Source organism: Gobius niger (genome assembly GCF_951799975.1).
Source record: "Gobius niger genome assembly, chromosome: 24".
In the NCBI taxonomy this organism is placed as follows: Eukaryota; Metazoa; Chordata; class Actinopteri; order Gobiiformes; family Gobiidae; genus Gobius; species Gobius niger.
In genome coordinates this window covers 2,290,764-2,316,603 of record NC_136875.1, presented here as the reverse complement: position 1 = coordinate 2,316,603, position 25,840 = coordinate 2,290,764, and the positions used below count along the sequence as shown (strand labels likewise).

Genomic DNA, 25,840 nt, shown 5'->3' with positions numbered 1-25,840 from the left:
AGGAGTTTGTTGCTGGAAAAGTTGAAGAATGAAGGCGAAAAATATTAGGCCGGAAACTCTACACGCACTTCCTTTCAGTATAAAAGTGACTTAAAGCTAAAAGACAAGAAGCAATGGCTTAACAAGTTGTAGATGATATTAAAAGGATTCTTTAGTATTAACATATTGGCCTTAGTATGATTTTTAAATAAATGCTCGTCTTAAGCGGGTTGTTTCAAAAGGCCACGCTTTTGTTTTGAAAGTCTCCACAAAAAACGAACGTGCACAGCTTTTAATTTTTTATTTTGCTTTTAATTTTTGGTGTTTTTTTTTAAATTATCCACAGTAATTTGTCTTGCCTTTTTGATTGTGAATATTAACAGTAAAAATATATAAATATATATGTTTTGTGACTTAGTCTGTACGAGGAGTTTGTTGCTGGAAAAGTCGGAAAAGTTGAAGACTCGAGACGCACTTCCCTTCAGTATAAAATTAATTTAAAGGCCTATACTCTAAAGGAAAAATTAATTTGTTTCAGAGGAAATTTTCGGTCTTGTACAGAGAGATCATCGACCCAGTGATGGATATTAATGATGATTTTTCTAATTCATACATTTTCTTTTTAGCTATGATTTAGCTTAATTTAAAGAAATCAATTTGAAACTTCTGCTGTAGATTACTGGCATAAATTTGAAGAAAAAAATGTATTGCAAGTTTTCCATCATTTTATGTGTTCATTTAAAAATACGTTGTTTTATGCCAAAAAATGCCCAAAATGTTGCATTATTCCAGTGACGAAACCTGAAGACTGGATTGAATTGAATGATTCAAATGTATGTGTTTTTTTTTTGTTGATATATTAGTTACAAAGACTTTTTCAGTGAGGATTTTGGACATCTTGTTTAATTTTAAAATAAACTATTTTTTTAGTGAAAGAATCTGTAAAAATGTATATTTCGCCTTGTTTTTTAACATTCAAAACTCAATAACTCAGTTCTCTTCAGGAGAGTGTAATTCTCCTTGTGTACATATAGCTTTCAAATGAACACAATTTGGTAAATAAAGAACCAAAAACATTGAGTGAAATTCATTTTTTATTAGATTGTCAGTGGTCAGTAAAGATCACCCCAAATTTGGCTACAAAAATTAGCCTTTTTTTTAGGTATTAGTGCAGCGATTAGTATTACATAATCCAAAGTTCATGCAAATATCGCTGCCATAAAGTGTCCAGTGAAGTCCTTTCAAAGTAAAAGCACAAGTCGTTCCACAGTCAAATCCCGGCTGATATCGGGATTCTCCTTCTTCTGCTCGTGATCCGGGTCCAGGGCTGATGTTTCCGCTCGGTCCACAGCAGAGGCCATTTTGTGTGGGACTGTGGCAGGCGTGGGCGGGCGTGCGTGCGGCGGAGTGGCACAGTGGTTAGCTGTCGTACCAGTCGAGGAAGAGCAGAGAGAAGGAGCACATGACCAGGAAGAACAGGATCCACACTCGGAAGCCCGCGTTGTTTTTGATCGCCTGCAGGAAAAGGGAAATGTGAGAAAAGCGCAACTTTATCTTAATCTTTATCTTAAAAAAAATGAAAACCTAAAAACTCTTTTACACTTAGTTATAACAATTGATGTGACTATTTATTATTTACAGGGCCATATAGGTGTCTAATATAGAAGACTGGGATTTACCCCGGGTTTTGCTCCGCCCACCACAGAACATTGTCAAACACGTGTGTCCATCTTCCGTATATTCACCAAGTGTGAGTTAGTTATGTGATTTATATGAGTTACTTTACAATATCGGCTATCAGCTGATAAAAAAGCAGATATCTCCGTAAACCTCACGTTTTTGCATTGGAAAGAGCCTGAAAATCGGTCAGAAGTTTGTACCTTAGAGACTTAAAGCAAGTTTTATGGTTTGAAAACAACATTGATGTGTAATTAACAGTTCACTAATTGCTTATGCAACAAATAATTCAAAAATAAATGCTTATTTTTGCATTTTGACAAGTTTAGTATATGACACATCTAAATGTGGATCTGTTTAGTGTTGAAAACAGTGGAAAAATGTTGGAATTTCATATTATCTCTTACTAACTCGACTAATCGATTATTGAAAGAGTCGACAACTATTTTAGTAATCGATTAATCGTTTTCTGGCTCACACAGACTAAAATGGAGCAAAAATGACCCAAAAAATGTAGTATTTTTGATGAAAACCTACTTTGATTTTATATTTAGGGTCTGTAGTGTTTGGTACAATGTAAATTTCATGAATAGAGCCTTAAACAAACAATTCCCTTTAGTTTAGTCCATCAGCACTTCCTCAACCCCTTAACTCCCGCCTGAACCGAGCACATTTTCCCAAAAAAACCCCACCAAAATGTAACAAAAAAATGGCAAAAAATTTGACGAAAAAATGACAAAAAAAATGACAAAAAAATGACAAAATGTGACAAAAAAATGACAAAAAATTGACGAAAAAATAACAAAAAATTGACAAAAAATGACAAAAATGTGACAAAAAAAATTACAAAAATGTGACGAAAAAATAACAAAAAAATAACAAAAAAATAACAAAAAAAAGACAAAAAATGACAAAAAAATGACAAAAGTTGACTACCCAACAAAAAAATGATGGAAAAAAAATCTGATGACGTGAGGAAAAAGATCCTCTTGGTTCAGGCGGGAGTTAAGAGGTTAAACAGCGCGACTTAAGCTATAATGTGATAAAAAAAAATTGAAAAAAGAAAACTTTACTACACCATTCACAGCCAAGCGATTAATCGATTAATCGTAAAAATGATCGACAGACTAATCGATTACAAAATAATCGTTAGTTGCAGCCCTAACTAACTTGCACCTTCACTGACAGTACAAATAAGCCCAGACGTTTATATTCTACACGTTCTAAAATAAATGTACATTTCAATGGCTATATACATTTACAAACAGTCACTGCATTACTTAACATAAACCCAAAGGACTTGAACAGCGATAGAGAAACCTTAAAGTTAAAGTTGTCCGTCTCACCTCTCGTATGTCCTCATTCCCCTCTTTGACGTTTTCCGTGGCTCCGACCACCATCTGATGAATATTATCGATCTCCGTTTCCTGCAGACACAGGAGTAAACGTCAGTGGACAGAAACGCACAGAGAAGAGGATGAGACGAGCGAGAGGAAACGCACTTGGTGAAGGACTTTCTCTGCGAAGATTTCCTGCAGCCGCGAGATCTCCACCACCTTCCCTTCGATTTGTCTGAACACAAACGTTCATCACACAACTGAACAAACCCAAAGGTCCTGCATTGTTCTTTATTCACACATTAGACCGTTTTTTCAGAATATGTTTCCTATTTTTCAATTTTTTTTTATCACATTATAGCTTAAGTCGCACTTGTTTAACCTCTTAACTCCCGCCTGAACCAAGAGGATCTTTTCCCTCACGTCATCAGATTTTTTTTCCATCATTTTTTGGTTGGGTGTTCAACTTTTGTCATTTTTTGTCATTTTTTGTTATTTTTTTGTTATTTTTTCGTCACATTTTTGTCACATTTTTGTCATTTTTTTGTTATTTTTTGTCATTTTTTGGTTATTTTTTCGTCACATTTTTGTCATTTTTTTGTCATTTTTTCTTCACATTTTTGTCATTTTTTGTTATTTTTTTGTTATTTTTTCGTCACATTTTTGTCATTTTTTTGTTATTTTTTTGTCATTTTTTTGTCATTTTTTTGTCACATTTTTTGGTTATTTTTTGTCATTTTTTGGTTATTTTTTGTCATTTTTTGGTTATTTTTTCATCACATTTTTGTCATTTTTTGTTATTTTTTTCTTATTTTTTCGTCACATTTTTGTCATTTTTTGTTATTTTTTTGTTATTTTTTCGTCACATTTTTGTCATTTTTTGTCATTTTTTTGTTATTTTTTTCGTCACATTTTTTAAATTTTTTAATTATTTTTTCGTCAAATTTTTGTCATTTTTTTTGTTACATTTTGGTCGTTTTTTTTTTTTAGAAAATGTGCTCGGTTCAGGCGGGCTCCATCTACTGGTGCTAAGAGAAACCTCTTATCGCCCGCCTTCACCGTGCCCTTTCTCCATTTCGGGTTTACCCAAATCTAAAAGCTTCTCGACTGGAGCGTACAGGCCAGAGTAACACTTCATTTGAAAGCTAAGACCTAGAAAAACTGATGTTAACGGATCTTTTTTCCTCGCGTTGTTACCGTGTTTCTGTTGCTCTTTTGTCACTTTTCTCCTTAGATTTGCATAAAGTCAAACTGGAGAAACTGTCTTCGGTTCACGTGAGGGCTAAGAGTTTAAAAACACAGAGATAACCTGGACATGGACCGAACATTCACAATAAAATGAATTCTACAATAAATCAAATCTATAGTTTTATTTTGTGACATATTAGTAACAAAGATTTGCTCGGATGGATTTTGGATCTGTTAAGTTTTTGAACAAAAATCAGCAAAAGTTCCAATCATGCCTTGTTTTTGCAGTTTAAAGCTCAATACATCAGGCAGGAATTAGATACTGAAAAATCCCTATAAAAAAACCTTCCCAGATTGTCATGTTTCAAGTCGTAGGAGCTGCTAAAGTAGAGATGAGGAGGATATCAATGGCACTGGAAGAAATATCCCAAATTCTAACTGATGCTTTTCTCCTTGTTGAAAGAGAAAATCAGTCTGGTGATTGGATCTACACTAAATCTGGCCTGAAAATATAATTGGAATCGAGTTTTAAATATTTGGGTTTTATAATTAATGATGTTGTCCTTTAAATTGCACATTCAGCATTTAATTAGACAGGTTTACTTTGGAATAAATAGTTTTTCCTTCACTGTAAAGAAGAGGTTGCCTGCCTGTTCAAATACACATCATTAAAGGAGAGTACTTTACTGTGACATGTTAAGGGAATTCTATCTAAAAACCCGAGCCCTGCGTCGCCTTGATAGAGAGAAAGTACAGCAGTTTTCACGTACTTGACCTCGTCCACTAAGCTGTTCATCTCGCTGACCAGCCTCTGGTTCTCCTGCTCAAACTGAACACAGCACAGACGCCACGGTTAATGATCAGAGTCATTTCTGTTCCACAGCTCTGAGCTGGAGCGTACCATCTGCATCTCCTCAGGGGAGAGCTCGTCTTCCTCCCGTCCCTCCTCCCACAGGTCTCCAGTGGGATCCGCCGCCTCAGACACACTGCGCTCTGCAGGGGGGAGACACTCACGTCACTGCAGGGGTCAAACACACACTCTTTTCTTCATCATTTCATTCATTATTCATTTATATTATTTAGTATTTTGACTACTTTATTTGATTATTTTTCCATGTAATTAAATGATTTTTTACTGCAGTTACTGTGGAAATACAAAGGAGAAGCGGCGTTCCATCCAGCTAACAAGCCGGCTACACCAGGACATGTTTAGAGTCCAGTGGCATGCCTCCAGGATTTCCAGATCTCAGAGAAATCAGTGTGGCATTCAACTATTACTCAACTCCACAACTTCTGCACAACAAAAGTGAGTTCCTGATCCCTCTGATTAAATCTATTTGACTTGTTGTCTTTGCGTGTGGGAAGTGGGGTGAAGTCATTCTGACTGAAGCGAGGACTGCTGCCTCTGTCCTGTGCTTCTTCCTAACCGTGTCTGAGAAACGTTTGAGTTTAGATCAGAACAAAAATAACTCAGCCTGACTCACAATTTATGGAGAACTGGCTGCGACGTCCGGCATTTTAGTCCACAACAAAGCAACATCCTAGAGGGACAGACTAAATATAATCTTATAATACGTTAATGATGGAGAAAGCACAGACACGTCACACCCCGCCATACTTCAATATAGGACCTGGCCCCATTCATTTGGTCCAGAAAGACATCGGCGACAGAAGAAGCATTTGTACGAACGGGCTCAGAGCTAAGGACGTTTGTGTGATTCTCATGGCAGTGACTGTAGGAGGGTGGTCAACAAAATGGATTCCTCCATAATAAACACTAAAAGTGGTATGGAAACTAGGTGTTTGAAGCAGATATTGATTCTTTCTGTGATTCCTCAGGACAGCGCACAGAGCGCGACCCCCCCTCAAGGAGCGCAGCAGGAAGAACCTGTGACCACGCCCCAAACTTAGACTAGAGCTAAAAGTACTCACTTAAACCCTGAATACAATTCTAAGACCAAATACAACCACTGCTGAAATACAGGACCTGATACTGCAGCGGGCCAGTTTTAACATTGTGCTTTGTATGGACGCACTGTTCTGCTCCTAAATGTGATCAGTCACTGTTACGGCGGCGGTGTTTAACCTGATGGTCATGGGCCAAATCCAGTTAGTCAGTAGTTTATATTGTTGATATTTTAGCATTTGACTAGGAATATGCAACAAATCATTTTCACAATGATTTTTGAAGAACACGATGGAACCATATACAGTGTTGATTGTTCTGTAATGTAAATAAAACAGGGCAGATGTACAAAGAGACTAAAGCTTTGTACAACATATATAGTGTATATTTGTAAAAGGGATTTTTTGGCTGTGGTATAGAAATCGTCATCGAGAAGCGAGTTTTATGTTCAGTATCGAAATCGTTTGAAATGTTAGTATGGTGACAACACTAGACTGTAGTGACCTGAAGTTTCCTCGGTGACAGACTGTTCCTCTGCGGCCGGCTCCACCGCGGCTGCTCTCACCTCCCGTTTATGGTGCTCCGGTAATAACCGCGATCTACAGGAAATGGAAAAATGAGGAATTTTGACAGCTGTACCCACGATCTATCAGGAACACAATGAACGAAAGGAAAAGCTCACAGTCTCTTCTTGTCCACCACCCTCTTGACCCGGATGGCTCTCTGCTCCGAGTACAGCTTACACACTCCTACACACAGAGGCAGCCAGGTGTCACACGGTTTCTACAGTTAATCATCACGACATAAAGCTGCGGTCACCTCTGAGATAGGCCTCGATGAGGTCGAGCACGGCTCCTCTGTGGTCTTTGGTCTGAGCTGAGCTGATCTGTTTCTCCGCTGCAGAGGGACATAGACATACAAGTTCATTATCAGTAGCAATAATCTGTGCCTATTTTCATTTGTTAAGACTAAACAGAGCAATGCAGGTAAGCTTCAATATTCAAGGTCAATCTGGACACAGCGGGAAAGAGGACAGTGTTTGTGTTGTGGCCAAATACAAAGGATCCTCGACCCAAATGAAGCTGTTGCTGGAGCCGACTGCAGCCCAATAACCCTCAGAGGCATCTGCGACAACAAAAAGACATCTTCAAAGGCCATGTCTCCTTGAGCGCCACAGAACCGTCCATTAGCACTTTGGAAGAGACCAAACATGGGACAGTGAAAGGTGGAGGAAAACCAGGCAATACGACCATATTAGTCCAGTGCTCTGGTCTCTGCACTGGCTTCCTGTCACTCAGAGAATAGAGCTTAAAACAGCTCTTTTCATGCTTTAGCACAGAAGTCCATCTCTGACATGTTAGAGCCGTATGAACCATCTCGGGCCCTGAGAACTTCAGGGAGGGGTCTCCTGGGGTTCTCAGAGTCAGGACTATGTTTACTACGAGGGATCCTTCGGCCCTGGGTCTCTATAGCCTGTCCGTCCATGGGAGTGGATCTCTCCTTCTGTGGTTCTCCCCAAGGTTTCTCCTTTCTCCTGCCGGGTTTTTGAGTTTGTCCTTGCCGTGCTGGAGAGTCTAAGGACAGGGGAGGCCCACGCCGCTCGTCACCACCTCCTATTGGACATTATATTTGCCTGAACTTTTAATTGTCATATTTATTGCTCTGTCTTATTGCCTTAATGTTTGGTGCAGCCCTGTGAGGCGACTTCTGTTGTGATATTGGGCTATACAAAACCATTAAACTTGAAACTTGAAACTATGTTTTAGCTGGTCTTAAAGGCACACTGTGTAACATTTTGCTCTATACTGTTGCCATCAGTACAAAACATGCTCCTCATGACCAGCTCAACAGAAAATGCTATTGCTGCAGTGGGGAATCAAAGAATGGATTCACTTGTTTAAATGTCTCAATCTACTGACTTCAGTCATATCTCCATGGAGACGAGCTGGAGACGTACCCACTCCTGGTAAAGTCACAGTCATAGATACAGACTGCATCTCGTCATAGAAGGGGGCGTGGCTTCGCCGAGGGGGAAAAAAGAATATTTTGAGAAACACTGTTTTTCACACTTTTTTGCCGTTTTCTGGTGGAATATCAACTTATTTATCACATAAATAAAGTCAAGTGTAAATCGGGCCCATTTGGATATTTTCTCACAGCAGATTGTTCAGTAGAAGTGAAAAAACGGCAGTTGTAGCTAGCGCTAGCTAACCGTTAGCATTAGCCCGATGCTAACATGTAGCATCAAGTTAGCATTCTCCGTTATTCATGTATTTATGGGCTGTTGAACCACTTTGCTCCTCCCCATGTCTTTGTATCTTTATTTAGTAGAAACTATATTCATAATTCAGCATTTGTTACAGTAGTTTTTGAATAATTAGAGGAAATGTAATTTTTTTCAAAATTGTTTTCCCCCTTAACTGTTTTCAAAAATGACCATATATGGGCGATTCCAGAGATGCCGTCTGTATCTATATCTTAGTAGAGCTGAGCCGCTCACAGCATATTTGTTGGTACATTTATCATCAATGATGAGAATATCTGTTGCAAAATAAAGGCTTGTTTTGCAATATATTTATTGGGTAAAATTCGATGTATGTGGCTTTAAACAGTCTCTACCTTTATGGGGCTGGGGTATAACATTACTCAAAAGTGTATGGTTCGAAACCATTAAAAAAACATAATGGAAGACTTTATTTTACAAAAAAAAGCAAAAATATATAATGTTTTTGAAGTTTAGAAAGTTCCCAAAATGTTTCAGCCACAGTTCCCATTGATAGTTTGTGGATCATTTCTAGAAATGAAACTCTGACGATGTTGAAGACCAGGCTGAATGTGACAGAGGGTGATTTGTTGTGTGTGTTACCCTCGTGTCTTAGTGTCCTGATGGCCTCTGAACACGTCCTCATGAAGATCTGAGCGTCCTGATCGATCTGGTCTCTCTCACTGTCTGTCATCCGGCTCACCTCCGACGAGATCAGGCTGAAGCAGATCAACAAGGCAGAAAGGCTAAATGACACGCCTCAGCTTTCATTCTTTACGGAAATCATGTCTGTAACAATTAAACAGGAACAATGGAAAACAACTAGAGCCGGGGAAGACTTAGCCTGGAGCTCCCCCTGTTGTCCACTGTGGGAATGACCAGCATTGCCAAAGATTACAGACAACTGACCAGTGTTCATTTTGACAACATATTTTAATCTAGTTTTAGTCTTTTGACTATAATGTTATTTCATTTTAGTCAAGATTTAGTCAAAAAAAATAATTTAAATTCAAGACAAATTTAGTTGACTTTGCATTTATAATATTCATTATAATCATATTTGATTCATGGAGCTGCCCCACATGAACAAAGCTCAGAGCTGATCCTTTGGCAGAGGATTTACATGATCTGAGGCTCTTTCAGACGCTCAATACAAGTTTGGATGATTTTAGTCTCTCCCTTTCATTTTATAGTCATAGTTTTAGTCTCATGAAAAACTTCAAATTTAGTTTTAGTCGTCAAAAATATCACTTTGACTAAAATGAAGACTAAATATTTTAGTCGACAAAATTATCACTGCTACTGACTACTGATTACTCCTTTAAATCAGTTACTTTACTGATTTCTTGGCTTTGAAAGTAACTAAGTTGGATTACTCGCTACTTTATTTGAGCAAGTTTATTGTAGTGTTTAATAAACACTACAATAAACTTGTTTATTATAGTGGCAGAAGTCTACAGTAGTTTAGGTATCTGACCACTAGAGGGCACTACATTACTGCTGCTGATGGAGTCTGATTCACTTCTGCCTGAACTCAGATCATCATGCTTGTTCACATACACAAAGCACAGATCTGTTCCTTTGCCAGTGAGTTTAAATGATGATGATATGAGGCTCTTTCAAACTGTCATTGAAGTTCACGTTTTTACACCGTCTTTTATCATAGTTACTCATCTAGTTTTTAGGAGTCGACCGAAATATTTGCAGATTTGAGTCACAGCTTTTGATCAGTTTTAGGCGTCTTATATAATATATGACCTTGACTAACATAAATTGGCCATGCTCACCTGCCGCCGCTCACGTAGTCTTTCCGATGCTGAAGCAGGAAGTCCTTCAGTTTGGTGATGTTTGCGACCTGTCAAAATAAAAGCCAACAGCTCCATTAGGCGAAACTCCACATACACCTCCTACAAAATGAAACCTCAGCTCATCGCCTCTGTCAACAAACCCGGCCGCTCCTCTTGAGCCGCTTTACGGGCGGCCAGTTCCCTTTCCGCACCGCAGAGGGCGCCAAAACAAACGCAGCCGCTTGTTTGCGCTACACTGTCCTGTCATTTCGATATTTACTTTTGACATTTCATCAACTCCAAGCGGGCAATTTCCTCGTCAAATGGGTAGTTATAAATAAAAACGGGGCAAACAGTGCGATGACAGACGCGTTTCCAAACGGGTTAAGTTCACTGTGAAGGGACTGTGTGCGCGAGTGTCCAGGGGCCGCTCGGAAAGTTAATATTGACGCTCGTAATTCGAGTTCAAATAGGTGAAATTGCTTCCTCGGCGCAGGGTTCGACGCGCTGGCAGGTTATGAGTGAGAGGAGACGAACAGGCGGACGCTGTTCCAGGGGGGCTTTGGGGAGAGTATGCAGAGCGAAAACGCCGCCGTCTGTGGGAATTGGGAAGTAAAAGCTGTAATTTTGAAATGGCTATTAATGAGTCTGCAAATACAAGCAACACGATCACAGTTTGGGTTGGACTGACACTCGGGGAAAGAGGTTTAGGGAGAGACTTGGAGGTTTATGCTTTCACGAGCCACGGCGACTCCACTTAGGAATACAGAAGCTCGAAATAGTTCCAACTGAGGCCTTTTGAAGAAGACAATTTAAGATTTTCGTGGACGAACTTTCCGTGCTGCTCGATAACTGCAATTGGCTTGTTGCACCGTGTGGCTATGCTAGTTCCTCTGACCTGAAGGTGTGAGCGCCAGTACTTCCTGTCTATATTCTTTTCCTGGAATAATAATATAAATAAAAAAATATACATAAAAGGGCACTATTTCAAATTGTGTAATGCATTAACCCCTTAACTCCCACCTGAACCGAGCACATTTTCTCCAGTTTGGCTTTACCCCAGTCCAAAAGCTTCTGGAAAAAAGGTGTGAAAATAGCAACAAAACTGAGACGAAAACAATGACGGAAATGTGACAAAAAAAGTGAGAAAACATTGACATAAAAGTGACGAAAAATTGATGAAAAAGAGGCAAAAATGTGACAAAAAAATGACGAAAAAATGATCAAAATGTGACAAAAATGCGATAAAACATCTAAGGAAAAAAGGACAAAAATGTGATACAAATTTGACCAAAAAAATTACAAAAAAATTGACAGAAAAGGACAAAATTTTGACAAAAAAATTACAAAAATGTGACAAAAAAATTACAAAAATGTGACTAAAAAAAGACAAACATTTTATTAAAAATTGACGAAAAATTAAAAAAAATGTGACAAAAAAGTTACAAAAATGAGTTGAATACCCAACAAAAAAATGATGGAAAAAAATCTGATGACGTGAGGAAAAAAGATCCTCTTGGTTCAGGCGGGAGTTAAGAGGTTAAATTAGCCTTTAGTTTCAAGACAAACTCACTGATCCTTACAAACATAAACGTCTCGTCTATGGAAATATTTCTACCAGGAACTCACTGGTCTAAGCTAATCCTAATGGAAATGAACACGAACAGGAAGTACTAGCGCCCACAGCTTCAGCTCAGAGGAACTAGCGTAGCCACATTGTGCAACAAGCCGATTCTGGATGTGCCGTGTAGAGGTCCACCGATATATCGCTGACCTAGCGCCAATAAAAGCCGAAATCTCCGTGACCGAAAGTGATAGAGACTTCCCGTTTTCCATTTTTTTCCCCGTTTGCATTGGAAAGAGCGAAGTCAGAGCTTTAAAACGAGTCCCCCCACACCTCTCAAGGTCTCAGGGGAACTGAGAAACATCTCAATGAAAATGGGTTAGCTACAAGTTTGTTAAATATTTTGCCGCAATTGTGTAGTTTTGATTGCCGCACAAAATGCCACAGCTAGCAACAGCAAGCTAATGCTAACGGCAGCATGCTAATGCTAGCGGCAACTAATCAAACCAGGGACAAAAACTATGATTGGATCACCTAAAGTAATAAAATACAATCGGCCCCTGCTGGAGTGGCCGAGTATTTATGTTCTATTATAGACCAGACATTTGGAAAAATCAGCAAAAAATATAGCATTGCCTAGCATATCGGCATGGGCCGGCCAATGTCGGTCTTAGAATAAAGCTGAAGCCCTAAAACTCTGGGGTCATTCAGGTAAGGTTAGAGGAGGGACAGTGACGATACGGTGCAGCTTTATTTTGATATTTTTCTGGATATCGGTGTTTAATCGGCCTTACAGTTGCCGATAAAAGGTCGATATCTCCGGAATCAAAAGTGGTAGAGACTTTAGCACTGAAAGAGTGCATTCTAATGGAAATCGTTCTTAAGTTTTGTACACCTCTGGTCATATTTTATAGATTTTATGTTGCAGACTATAGTTTATCATTTCAGATCCATAAGAGACGGAGACTGGAATCAGCTGATTTAAATGAGCTCCCTCTGAAGAACATATAAACACGGTAGCTCTGCGGTTAGCGCTCGTGCTTCACAGCTAGAAGGTCCCTGGCTTGATTCCCACCAGGGACGGACGGGGCCTTTTTGTGTGGGGTTTACATGTTCTCCTCGTGTCTGCATAGGTTTCCTCTGGTACTCTAGTTTCCCCTACCAATAAAAGCATGTACAATAGGCCAGGATGAATGAGAGTGTGTTTGAGAGTGCGCAAGGCTACAATCCGGTGTGGTGTGTTTATTAACATGCACTGTTCCGCCCCTCATACAGCGCCCCTGCACATTTCACAGTTTACATCGGCCCTAGAAAAACCCTTATCGGTCGAACTCTAATCATGAAAATTACAGTCATCTAAGTTTACATAAATCTAGAAGTAGGGTGTGGGACATGCTTCAATAATCGTCAAAATGCATATTCTGAATCATCAAGAATATACATTTTGCTTCATGTTTTAAACAAAAAGAGTGAAATATATTCTTCAAAACAGTTTTTTTTTCTCCGTGAGCTTCATGATGTCGACACAAAAATGGCTTGGACTTCACAGACTGCTGACCTCCTAACTCACGCCTTAACCAAGTGCATTTTCTCCAGTTCAGCTTTACCCAAATCTAAAAGCTTACAGCCTATAGGCCAGAGAAACGCCTCATTTGAAATCACTTTATTTAATTGTTTTTTTGTGTTTTCGTGACACATTTTTTGTCATTTTTCCATCACTCTTTTGTCCCTTTTTCAACGTTTTTTTGCCACTTTTCTGTTACTTTTTGGAGGCTTTTTTGGTCACATTTTCGTCACTTTTTTGGTGCTATTTTGACACTTTTTTCAAACTGGGTGCGCTTCCTCTTTCCTCCAGCGCGGGGCAGCAGACGTCCACCCATGGGCCCCTCGGTGTGCGCTGCATACTCCCTGAGGTTTCGGACTCTGATGCGCACACAGGGCTCATGTTACCGTTTAACCCGCGGCGGACCGCGGCGGGTCAAGTGCTCCTGCGACATGAGACGATGAAAGAACAAGAATCAGGCACAGGTAAAGAGAGAGGGGGGACGGGACAGGCGGGGGACGGGGGGGTCAGGTCTGTAGCGCAGACGGAGACAGTCTGACGGGCTGCACTTAATCTCTCCATCAGCTCCCAATGAAAGAGACACACTTTCACTGCCCCCCAGGTGTAAACAGGGACGAGAGGGGGTTAACCAGAGACAGAGGGGGACCGACTGTTTTTTAAGAATCTACACAGACAAATTACGGAGCATGTTTTAGTCCCCGAAGAGCTACTTTTAGTTCGTCACAGTTAAGTTGTTATCATTCAAAAAATATAATCATTAGTTGTGACGACTAAAATTGGACTAAAACTAAATAAAAAGTTTTTAAGTTTTTCATGAGACTAAAACTATGACTAAAATGTCCAGATATTTTAGTCGACTAAAATAAGGCTAAACAAAAATGAAAAGGAGAGACTAAAATAGGGCTGCAGCTAACGATTATTTTGGTAATCGATTAATCGACCGATTATTTTTCCGATTAATCGATTAATCGCTTGGCTGTGAAAGGTGCATGGAAATTGTATTTTTTTCAATTTTTTCATCACATAGAGCTAAAGTGGCGCCGCTTGAGGACACGTGGATGGAGTAAACTTAAAGTAAACGTTTGTAGGCGGCTCTTTGTGCCAATTCTGCTTTCAGATTGGATGAGACAAAGACAGATATTTATGAAATTTACAATATACAAAACACTGCAGGCCCTCACTTTAAAAAACAAAGTAGGTTTTCATCCAAAAAAACATAATTGTCATGTCTTTTTTGCTCAATTTTAGTCTGTGTTTACTAGAAAACGATTAATCAATTACTGGAATAGTTGACAACTATTTTAGTAATCGATTAGTTGTCGATTAATAGATTAGTCGTTTCAGCCCTAGACTAAAATCCTCCAAACTTCTATTGAACGTCTGAAAAAGCCTCATATCATTTAAATTCACCTCCAGAGGATCAGCTCTGAGCTTTGTTCATGTGGAGCAGCTCCATGAAGCAGAGGAACAAGATTAAATATGATTATAATCAATATTATCAATGCAAAGTCCACTAAATTAGTCTTAAATTCAAAACTAGACTAAAATTGAAAAGATTTTTTGGACTAAATCTCGACTAAAATTACATTACATTTTAGTCAAAAGACTAAGACTAAAACTAAATTAAAATGTTGTCAAAATTAACACTGGGCAGGACAATTAATCGTAATTTAAAAAAAGGTTAATCTTGATAATGGCGTGGTGCGGTTTAATCTACAGAAGGGAGGGCCGTCCAGTCGCATTCTAGAAGAAAAAAAAAATCCAGATCAGGCCCAGGGAATACTGTGTCTGTTCAATTTAAAGGAACAGGCCACCGTTTTTAAATGCTGAGATATGTTCTTACCTTAGCTTAGACGGGTTGACACGTAGCTGTCTGGTCTACGCATTGCAATATAGTAGTTCCCCTTCTTATCCGCCATGTTTAATTTTGTGTGACTATACTTGGATCGTTAGTTTTTTTAACGGAGGGCCAATTTTTTTCATTGTAAAAAGACTGAGGGCTGAAGCTGCCAATTTTAGGTCAAAGTAAAGCACTTCACTGGAAACATGGCCATCTTAAATGAGATAAATGACTTAAAATTGCTTGAATAAAGGTTCTTTATGTTGAATTTGAGTCTGTTTGGACTAATCTAAGATAAAGATACAAATGCCAATGGAACAAGCATAAAACCCACTTTGAAATCAGACATATTAACTTTTAATATAATTTGAATTAAGAAAATAATGACTTGTTCCATTGGCGATGAGATGTTTTATCTGATCTAAGACCAGACCAAATCTACTCAAACTTTAGATTGAATCTCTTAATTCAAGTAGGTTTCTGTCATTTCTTCCTTAAAATTATTACTATTTTTCCAGTGCACTTTCTACAAATGCCAGAGTTGTACATGATATGACCTAATTGGGTGTATTGACAGTATTTCTCCCATTTAACCTTAAAAATGTTAAAGTACTTTCTGATTTGTGTCATAATGTTTCTCAAAACCATCTTGAGGGCCAGAGGTTCTGTGCTGGAGGGCCGGATTTGGCCCCCGGGCCTTACGTTGCCTACCCCAGGTGTAAAGGCTCATGCAACCATATTTAAATAGGGAAAGAGCTCAACTACCTTCGCCTTAGTTTGGAGCTATACCAATACTGGGAGAGGCTATGCTAACGCCGCCTGTGCTCTGTTAACGCGACTGAGGGCACGCGTAAAGACCAGACAGCTACACATCAACTCGTCTAAGCTAAGATAAGAACAGCCTGTTCCTTTAAATTCAACACATCCTCCTGTTTGTTAGTCACAGTATTCCCTTAATCCAAAATCGCCCAGCACTAATTTTCTATTACATTTTTTTGTTTTAATAAAAAAGAAAATGTGGCCTTTCCTTAACTCAGCAGCAAAAACAAGCTCCACACTGTATATATACATGTATATATCCTCCTCACTCCTCCCCGTTTGCCACAATGACCACGTTCGAGGAGGAAGTCATGGCGGATTTACAGACTCCTCCTCCCCAGCTCTCACGAAGCATGTTCCTAAAAAGGGCATAAGGGCGGGACCTTCACTGTAGACTCCGCCCTTGTGTGACGTGTAGCTCGCAGAGCTCCAATGCTAACAGTCCGACCCTCATTAAGTACGAGATTTCTAGCCTGGCTTCTTTAATTGTAACTAACCCAGCGTTATCACAGGGGGAATATCTAACTGTAGAAAGTTTAAGAAAATTAGGCACCGGCTCTAAAGTTGTTTTTAACGTGTCTAAAGTCCAATGCATACAAGCGATCGCTGTTATTGTTTACTTCTGCAATTTAGGCCGGATGTTTTGGTGAATGGTCGGCAACAGCTGATGCTTCCAGGCTTCTAACACGGTTTTATAAAATGATACATGCAAGGGAAGCAATGCCCTGTTTATGAACATTGCTTTTAGCCGATCATCGGATTCTTATCATTTGTTTAGAACGTAAAATGCCTACCACGGCCCCCGGGTGTGAGGACATCGTGATCGCTTGTATTCCAATGGGTGACTAGCGGCTATATGGAGGTACTACAGCAATGTAAGTAAGTAAGTAATCTTTATTCATATAGCGCTTTTCACAGACAGAGGTCACAAAGTGCTTTACAGTGGACAGCAACTAAAACAAACGGTAAAAGACAGTAAAAAATATGTATTCAAAGAGGCAGCTCTATTTGCTCTCGAAAGCCTTTTTAAATAGATGAGTCTTAAGTTGCTTTTTAAAAGTCTCCTCGAGGGAACGCAATAGATACAGACGGCATCTTGTCATAGAAGGGGGCGTGGCTTCGCCGAGGAGGAAAATAGAATCTTTAGAGAAACACAATTTTTCACTATTTTTAGCCATTTTCTGGTGGAATATCAACTTATTTATGACACATAGATAAAGTCAAGTGTAAATCAGGCCCATTTGGATATTTTCTCACAGCAGATTGTTCAGTAGAAGTGAAAAAACGGCAGTTGTAGCAAGCGCTAGCTAACCGCTAGCATTAGCCCGATGCTAACATGTAGCATCAAGTTAGCATTCTCCGTTAATCATGTATTTATGGGCTGTTGAACCACTTTGCTCCTCCCCATGTCTTTGTATCATTATTTAGTAGAAACTATATTCATAATTCAGCATTTGTTAATGTAGTTTTTGAATAATTAGAGAAAATGTAAATTTTTTCAAAATTGTTTACCCCCTTAACTGTTTTCAAAAATGACCATATATGGGCGATTCCAGAGATGCCGTCTGTATCTATGACAGAGGAAGTTCATTCCAGAGACGGGGCGCGACGGCTTTGAAAGACCCAGCTCTTTTTGTGAGACCAACTGTCTCAGCTTGGCGATATTGCGCACATGAAAGAAACAGACGGCCTCGAGTGTCGTCATCGCGAAGCAGAGCAGCCAAGCGGCCATTTCTCACAGTACAACCCCTCACCTGCCCACGCGACACACAAACATCTGCAAAGGAGACGCCAAAAAGTGGAATGTTTGAAAACCACGAGCACATGGTTCAGAGACTTCACGGAGTTTAGCGCTAACAAGCTAATATGTACATAAAGAAATATTAGTGAACAGTGCATGTGCCAATAATAACTCACTTATAATTCACTGTTAGAAGTCCAGCTAATGCACAGATATAGTCCACATGGTCCAAATACAGCGAAGGTAAACTTTTGGTCCGCGTGTGGGGATTTTACACTTAAATTCACAGATTGACAGATACTCTTCCCTTACCGTTCCCTGGGCTTGATCTGACAGGCACTGCAGCATCGCGGTGTCGGAATTTTTCGCAAAATATGACAAGGCTGGCCAATTCTCCTGTCGGCTAAAATGCACCACGCGATTATTGTGGTCGACCTGAATTAAAATCGCGATTAGATTCAAATCCGATTAATTGCTCAGCCCTAAGCTTAAACGTGATATACTGCATGTCAGAAAAATTGCAATTGGAATGGAAGTAGACGAGTCAAACCAGTGCTGGGCTGAAATGTGTGATATGGGGAAAATACCCAAGTATTACTCAAAGACGCGTGAATGGCTCAAACACAGCTCCAGGAAGGTTTTTGAAGAGCTCCAATTAAGGCTGTCACAATAATTATATCGATAAATGATACATTTTTGGGCTCAATATTTATCGTCTGTTCATTTATTTGCATTCTTTGTCATATTTTTGAATGTGACAGTTCCTTTTTTACCATAAGTAAGTTGTGTTTCATTGCATCTCATGTTTAAATGATTTAAGAAACAAAGCTTTACTGTCATTTTGAAGCTTTAGAGTCCGTTTCTATGGCATGAAAAGGTCTCATTCAGATGTTGTTAGCTGGTGCCACCCAGACCTCTGTATTTGTACACAGAGCGAGCTTCTCCCCGCGGCGCTCCGTCCTGACGCCATGTTGGATTGCGTCTTCATTACAGTTGTTTACATTCGTCTTTCGGTGGAGCGTTCACCGAATCACAACAGGCAAACGCGTGACCACAGCTCCCCCCGCAGCGCAGGAGGAGCACGGTTCGCGTTAAAGAGCGCTGATTACGGACTGACGGGTTCAATTAGGGGCGGAGGACGCACGGGCAGCATCAAAGCGCCACCGCGGGAAACTACAGCGGAGGAGGAGACTCGCCGAGCTTTGGTCTAAACAAACGTCATTCATTAAAACTAAGTACTTTCCCTTTTCTGCAGAGGAGGCCGTCAGGCTGTGTGGTTTGAGGCCACACGCTGCAGGTGAATAGGAAACGTTCATCAATGTAGATATATATTTGCTGTAGATTACTGACACCTATTTCTCCCCCAGTTTCGTCGCCATTTTTTCTCCCTCAATCTTTCTCAAATCACGTTTTCCCCCCTATTTTTACACCATATTATAAAAATGTACCCCAACTTTTCCCCATAGTATTCTCCCTCCAACTTGTTTCCTCATTACTTCCATGTCCCAAACAGTTCCATGATTTTCCTAACAGTTCCATGATTTTCCAAACAGTTCCGTGATTTTCCAAACTGTTCCGTGATTTTCCAAACTGTTCCATGATTTTCCAAACAGTTCCGTGATTTTCCAAACACCTCCATGATTTTTCAAACTGTTCCATGATTTTCCAAACTGTTCCATGATTTTCCAAACTGTTCCATGATTTTCCAAACTGTTCCATGATTTTCCAAACAGTTCCGTGATTTTCCAAACACCTCCATGATTTTTCAAACTGTTCCACGATTTTCCAAACAGTTCCACGATTTTCCAAACTGTTCCATGATTTTCCAAACAGTTCCGTGATTTTCCAAACAGTTCCACGATTTTTCAAATAGTTCCACGATTTTCCAAACAGTTCCACGATTTTTCAAATAGTTCCACGATTTTCCAAACAGTTCCACGATTTTTTAAACAGTTCCACGATTTTTCAAACAGTTCCATGATTTTCTAAACAGTTCCATAATTTTCCAAACAGTTCCGTGATTTTCCAAACAGTTCCATGATTTTCCAAACAGTTCCATGATTTTCCAAACAGTTCCATGATTTTTCAAACAGTTCCATAATTTTCCAAACAGTTCCGTGATTTTCCAAACAGTTCCGTGATTTTCCAAGCAGTTCCGTGATTTTCCAAACAGTTCTGTGATTTTCCAAACAGTTCCCTGATTTTCCAAACAGTTCCACGATTTCCAAACAGTTCCACGATTTTCCAAACAGTTCCACGATTTTCCAAACAGTTCCACGATTTTCCAAACAGTTCCATGATTTTCCAAACAGTTCCCTGATTTTCCAAACAGTTCCACGATTTTCCAAACAGTTCCCTGATTTTCCAAACAGTTCCACGATTTTCCAAACAGTTCCACGATTTTTCAAACAGTTCCACAATTTTCCAAACAGTTCCACGATTTTCCAAACTGTTCCACGATTTTCCAAACAGTTCCACGATTTTTCAAATAGTTCCACGATTTTCCAAACAGTTCCATGCTTTTTCAAACAGTTCCATGATTTTCCAAAGAGTTCCGTGCCTTTCCTGCTACACGTGGATCCCAAACAGTCAGTGTTTGTGAATGAATACATGTGGGAAAGAGCAGGGAGCGACACAGCCATGTTGGAGGGATTTCCTGCTCACTCGCCACAGAATGTCACAAACTCTTAAAGGGAGAGTTTGGTCTGCTTTTCCCTCATCACATTAAAACTAAGACGGTAGGGAAGAAAACGAGCTAAAGGTGCATGTTGTTTTTGTTCTTTTACAGACTGACATTTTAAGTTTAGCGTTGATTCACGTACATTATCCTCAGTAAAAATCAAAGTACTTGTACATGAGAAACCCCTCCAGGCCGGTTCCATCTGCTCCACATTACTCCGCTCACATCAGCGTCAGACACGGGGACAGGGCTTGATCTGCACCTTTAATCACTGCTGCGGCGACGGCAGGCTTTCAGCCCCCCCCCCGAAACAGAGCAAACTGTTAAAGCCGCCTGTTTACAGAGAGGAAACAAGGATCAACATCATTAGAACCAAGCGTCACTAAACCGGCGCTCAAGCACAGACGAGCAGCGCCACTTCCTGGTTATATCCAGCCGACCGGGCGACGCCGCGCAGCATCAGTCGTGTCCAGAGAGGCTAGCCTAGGAAATGTTGACAAAAATTAATATCAATACTTTGAGGTCTTTCTCCATAACGATTATGAAGCCATGTTTTTGTAAATCGTCATCATTTTGTAAATGTCCTGTAAACATCTACTATTCCATCGCTTTGTCGCTCAAAATGATCATTGTCCTGAACAGACGACAAAAAGGCCAGAACTACTTTTTCCCAATTTCCACCCAATGCTTCCCCAATTGCATTCCTTTTTTTTCTTCTGAATTTACCCATCATTTCTTAACCTCTTCTCAACCCAGCTCAACTTTACCCAAATGTAAAAACTAGGGCCCGACCAATATGGATTTTCGGGGTCCGATACGATATGGAGTTGGTCTGGCCGATAGCTCATACTATGGCTGATATTTTAAGTAAGTCAATTTGTTTTTTTTTTAAATCTCTCAAATAGCCTAAAGTTAAACGCTCTGAGGAAGGCTTATACTGAAATGCATTAGCATTTACTCTATGTTGTAACTAAATAAAGAAATATGTCAGTTTCTGTCGGGATATATGAACAACTGATGTCCTTTACATTTTTTTAAGCATTGATTATTACAGATAGAAATTAGCATAGTGCTAAATTTGGTGCAGCCATCATTTTTCATGTAACTGCACACTGTCCTTTCAATAAACTAACCTAAACATACATCCATTTTCTTGCGTTTTATCCGGGGCCGGGTCGCGGGGGCAGCAGTCTCAGCAGAGATGCCCAGATTTCCCGATCCACACACACCTCCTCCAGCTGTTCTGACCCCGAGGCGACACCAGGCCAGCTCGGAGACATAGTCCCACCAGCGTGTCCTGGGTCTTCCACAAGGCCTCTTCCCACTAGGACATGCCTAGAACAGGCGACTAAACTAAACAATTATCGGTATTTTGATTGGCCGATGCCGGTTTGCACCACTGATATTTTTGAACACACTTTTGGAACTGTCCATTATCCTGTGAAGTATGTGTCAGTGTTGAACTGTGACAGCTGAATATTCATATTTAGTAGGTACTTCAGAGGGAGAGTGTTTGAAAGACAAAAATCTGTAGATTCCAAAACAAAAAACGGTAAGTCTCTGTCTCTTATGGTTACAAAATTATACGCAAAGGTTTATAAACTAAAATATGTAAAATAGGTGCAAACAATTTTCATGGCGATGTTTCTCCGCCCCCTTGACGCCTAGGAAGTTGTGGGAGAATTCATTTTAAAGCTCTTCTAAAGGCCTTTTTATCGGCCGATTTTGGCTGATAGCCGATATTGAAAACATGATAATATCGGTAATTGATCGATAATTCTCTATTTTAATGACGGTGGCTAAAGTCAGTAAACAGAGCCATCACAAATAAACCAGCCCTAAACGTCTGCGTCAGTTCTGCCCTGCTCCCCCTCCAGATAAACCTATGGGCAGATTCCGGTCGGTGGAGGTTTGGAGAATGTTGGAGACGTGTGAAGGAAGCGGACGTAGCTGCAGTGTTTCAGCTGAGGACGGCATTCCAGCGTGTGATGTGTCTGCAGATCAGACTTCAGAGCGAGATGTTATCGGCCGCGCAGGAAACTCACGCAGCGGGGCCGCTTTATTAAAACACATTTTCCTATCAGGAGCACGGGGCGGACACAGAGAGAGCGTTGTGGCCCAGACGAGGCTGCGCTTCTGGAACTGGTTATGGACCGACACAATCCTCAGATCTCCATTCTCTATCTGTGGTTTTACATTAGAAAACATTTTGATTTCACCCCAGAAACAAAGCTATCCAGCACTTTGCTTTGACGCTCCCCCTCCGTCTAAACTTTGCACCAAAAGAATCACTACTTTTCTAAAGAGCCTCCTACTTTGCTTGGTTTGTCTAATTTTGCCATGACAACGAGGTCGTGCAACGCTTCCACGTCACGTCTGCAATATAAACTTGTTTTCTCTTTTACACCACATTAAAACTGTGGGGAACTTTAGTTAATTTTGTGAATTTTCACAAATTAAAACCTGCACACGTCAAAATGCTTGAAAAAACATGATATTTTTTGTATTTTTGTTGAATAGACAATTGGTGAACTGTGAGCGACCCATTAATGATGTTTTTGAACCATAAAACCCACATGTGAGTGACGTCACAGCCCAGACCGTCCAAACAAAACACAACCTAAACCCACATTCTGCTTTGGGACAAACGGCAAAGTTTATACAATGATCTTGTTTTTACTACAATGTGATTGGTTAAATTCACCTGTCACTCACTCAGATCATGACAGACCCTGACCAATAGTGCACGTGCAGTGGGCGGGGCCTGTGTCTGACACAGAATAGACCGAAATGATAAACTTTTAAAACTATATAATATTGTAAATAATTCTGCACTGCACACACTTGCTCAGACTCAGTGAAGATTATTTCTTTGACTTTTCATCTCCGCTGGGACAAATGTTTCAAAGTAAAACTCTCAAATCAAATGTTAATGCTAATGTGAAAATTCAGGGAATTGGGCAACAAACTGAAAACTGAATGTGTTCTGGACTATATTTTTGTTTTACTTGTCACCGTTATCAAAATTACAATTAATTAAAGCCTTAACTAAATCACAAATTCATACAATGACTCACTGAAGCCGTGCTGAGCGTAGTTCACTGATCCAAATGAAATTAAAGTTATGACACAAACTACAAAGGAAAAACGATAAAACCCAGAATCTTACGAACTATATGTATAAAGTATGTAGGGCTGTGCAATTAATCAATTTAGATTATTACACTAAACGATTACTAAATTAGCATAATCGAAAAACAACAGGTTTTTTTTGCAAAGCAGACTTGCATTATTTCATGCCGCTGGGATTATTTTCCCTTCACATTTCATGTGTCATGGCTCAAAAACAAACAGCGCTGTGTGATGATGTCATCAGGCCTCAGTTTACTTGCGCAGGTGTGAGGGCTGGCCAGCAGGGGGCAGGTGTGAATCAGAGACCTCTTCTTAATCGAGGCAAACTTGAAATCATTGGTACTTTTATGACTGTTCAGAAAACAGAAAATATTCAGCATAGTTTTTTGATCAATAAATAAATGAATAAATAAAATAAAGATGGACTTTTTTTTTAAAGGCAACAAATAATCGTTTGAATAATTGGAACTTCAATTATGACTAAAATAATCGAGCAGCTCTAAAAGTGTGCATTTGTCACTCGACTGCCCAATTTCGATGTTTTCCCGATCAAAGCAGGTACAATGGTGGTTTCGACGAATTTCCCATTATGTTTATAGTGTATTGGCGAGCGCGTTGTTTTTTTTTAAGTTTCACTTACCTACGACCCAAAAGCACTTGAACACAATGATTCTTTCATAACTGGAAAGAATCATCTTTACCAGAGCACATGAAGGCAGCAGAAGCCTGTCTATTGAATCTATTCCATAATTATTGAGACAGACCTACATTCAGGTTTTCACAGAGTCCTACTTGCTTTTTGAATGAGGAAATGTCCCTCATTCCCCGGTTTGATTGAATGTTTGCTAATCTTGAGAAATGAAATTCAGTATGCACACTATAAACAATATTATTTTTACCATATTATTTTAAACCAACAATACTAAAACAAAAACTAGTATTGGAACATTACACACTCAAATACTGTGTCAAAATGACTAATGACTAAATTGAATATATACATATATTATTTATTTTTATATTTTTGTCGGCCTTCAATGTCATGTTTCTAGCAGGGACTGAATCTAAATGTCTTATAAATTCATGGTCAAACACATTCAATTGCACTTTAGCTGAAACTTCCTGTGAATTGTGTGTCCATTCTAAGCTAAAAGTTCACTTAATTCTTCTGGTTAATCTGACGATTGCAACTCTATCACGGACAGATACCTGCCACCTGCACCACCAAATCCCCCCAAAACCCTGTCCCGTTACGGAGCTGTCAGTGGCGTTAGCAGGAGTTAGCCTCAGTTAGCTTCAGTTAGCTTCAGTTAGCACTCACCACTTCCCTCGCCTTCGGGCAGAAGCCGCTCTTGGGCCGACCCCGTCTGAGGATCTCATCTTTACCGGAGTCGAAGCCGATGCCGATGGCCTTGTTGCGGGTCTTCACGGTCTTCACGCTGGCCTTAAACAGCAGAGTTATGTCCATGGTCATGATGACGCTCCGCTGTTAGCCGCTAGCATCCGGAGTAAACAAACCGACACGTCACCAGCCGGCTACGTCATCATCCCGGGACGGACGTCAGGACAAATGAAAATAAAATTAAATAAAATAGAATACAAAATAAATGAAAATAACTGGCACAAGCGGGGATAATACAAAATAAATAATAATAATAATAATAATAATAATAATAATAATAATAATAATAATAAAAATAATAGTAATAATAATAATAATAATAATAATAATAATAATAATAATAATAATAATAGTAATAATAATAATAATAATAATAATAATAATAATAATAATAATAATAATGACAATAATGTGTGTTTTGTGAATAAAGAACTCACATACTCATGCCTGTGGAGTGCAGGACTCAAAAGCAAAACTGAGAGCCTAATTACAGCTGCACAGGACCAAGCTTTAAATACCTGATCTCACCAGAAGAACGTGATGGGCATGCAGGTCAGCAGCACACGCAACATGTGTGGAGAGGCAGAAGAGACCATCAGTCATATAGAATCTGGCTGCAAAATTTGGGCCTCAAAAGAGTATCTGGACAGACACAGCAAGGTTGGAACTTACCTATATTGGGCACTATGCCAAAGAATGGGCGTGGAGAGAAGTGAGAAGTGGTACGAACACAAAAATGAAAAAGTGATTGACATTGGTGAATGTGTGCTGATGCGGGACATGACCTTCCCCAAAGACCGTACTAGAGCAACTAGATAAACTTCATTGCAGAATCAGTGCCAAATAAATACAAACGGCGGCGCTGTTAGGGACAGCCCTTACTAATTGTTAGGGACCAAGCAGTGAGACAATGAGACAAAAGCTTTAAAGGGGATAGATGCAAGTTGGTCATTTTATACTC

The 25,840-nt window shown here is 39.7% G+C and overlaps 1 protein-coding gene across 1 annotated transcript; it reads right to left on the bottom strand.

Annotated features, from left to right (window-relative positions):
* Nucleotides 1-1,378: 1,378 nt before the first annotated feature.
* On the bottom strand, nucleotides 1,379-24,996 carry stx18 (syntaxin 18). The gene is made up of 11 exons (XM_079582484.1): nucleotides 24,799-24,996; nucleotides 10,138-10,205; nucleotides 8,954-9,069; nucleotides 6,907-6,984; nucleotides 6,770-6,836; nucleotides 6,592-6,686; nucleotides 5,083-5,174; nucleotides 4,952-5,010; nucleotides 3,159-3,228; nucleotides 3,003-3,083; nucleotides 1,379-1,494 (listed from the first exon to the last, which is right to left on the bottom strand). Exons 1-11 carry the CDS (start codon nucleotides 24,949-24,951, stop codon nucleotides 1,399-1,401), a joined length of 975 nt encoding a protein of 324 aa, XP_079438610.1. The 5' UTR covers nucleotides 24,952-24,996; the 3' UTR covers nucleotides 1,379-1,398.
* Between the last annotated feature and the right edge of the window lie 844 nt (nucleotides 24,997-25,840).

Coding starts and splice junctions, on each gene's coding strand:
- stx18 (XM_079582484.1), bottom strand. CDS start 24,951: ATGACCATGGACATAACTCTGCTGTTTAAGGCCAGCGTGAAGACCGTG. Junction 9,070..10,137: donor GACTACGTGAGCGGCGGCAG/GTGAGCATGGCC, acceptor GATCTGCTTCAG/CCTGATCTCGTCGGAGGTGA. Junction 3,084..3,158: donor CAGAGAAAGTCCTTCACCAA/GTGCGTTTCCTC, acceptor CTGTGTCTGCAG/GAAACGGAGATCGATAATAT.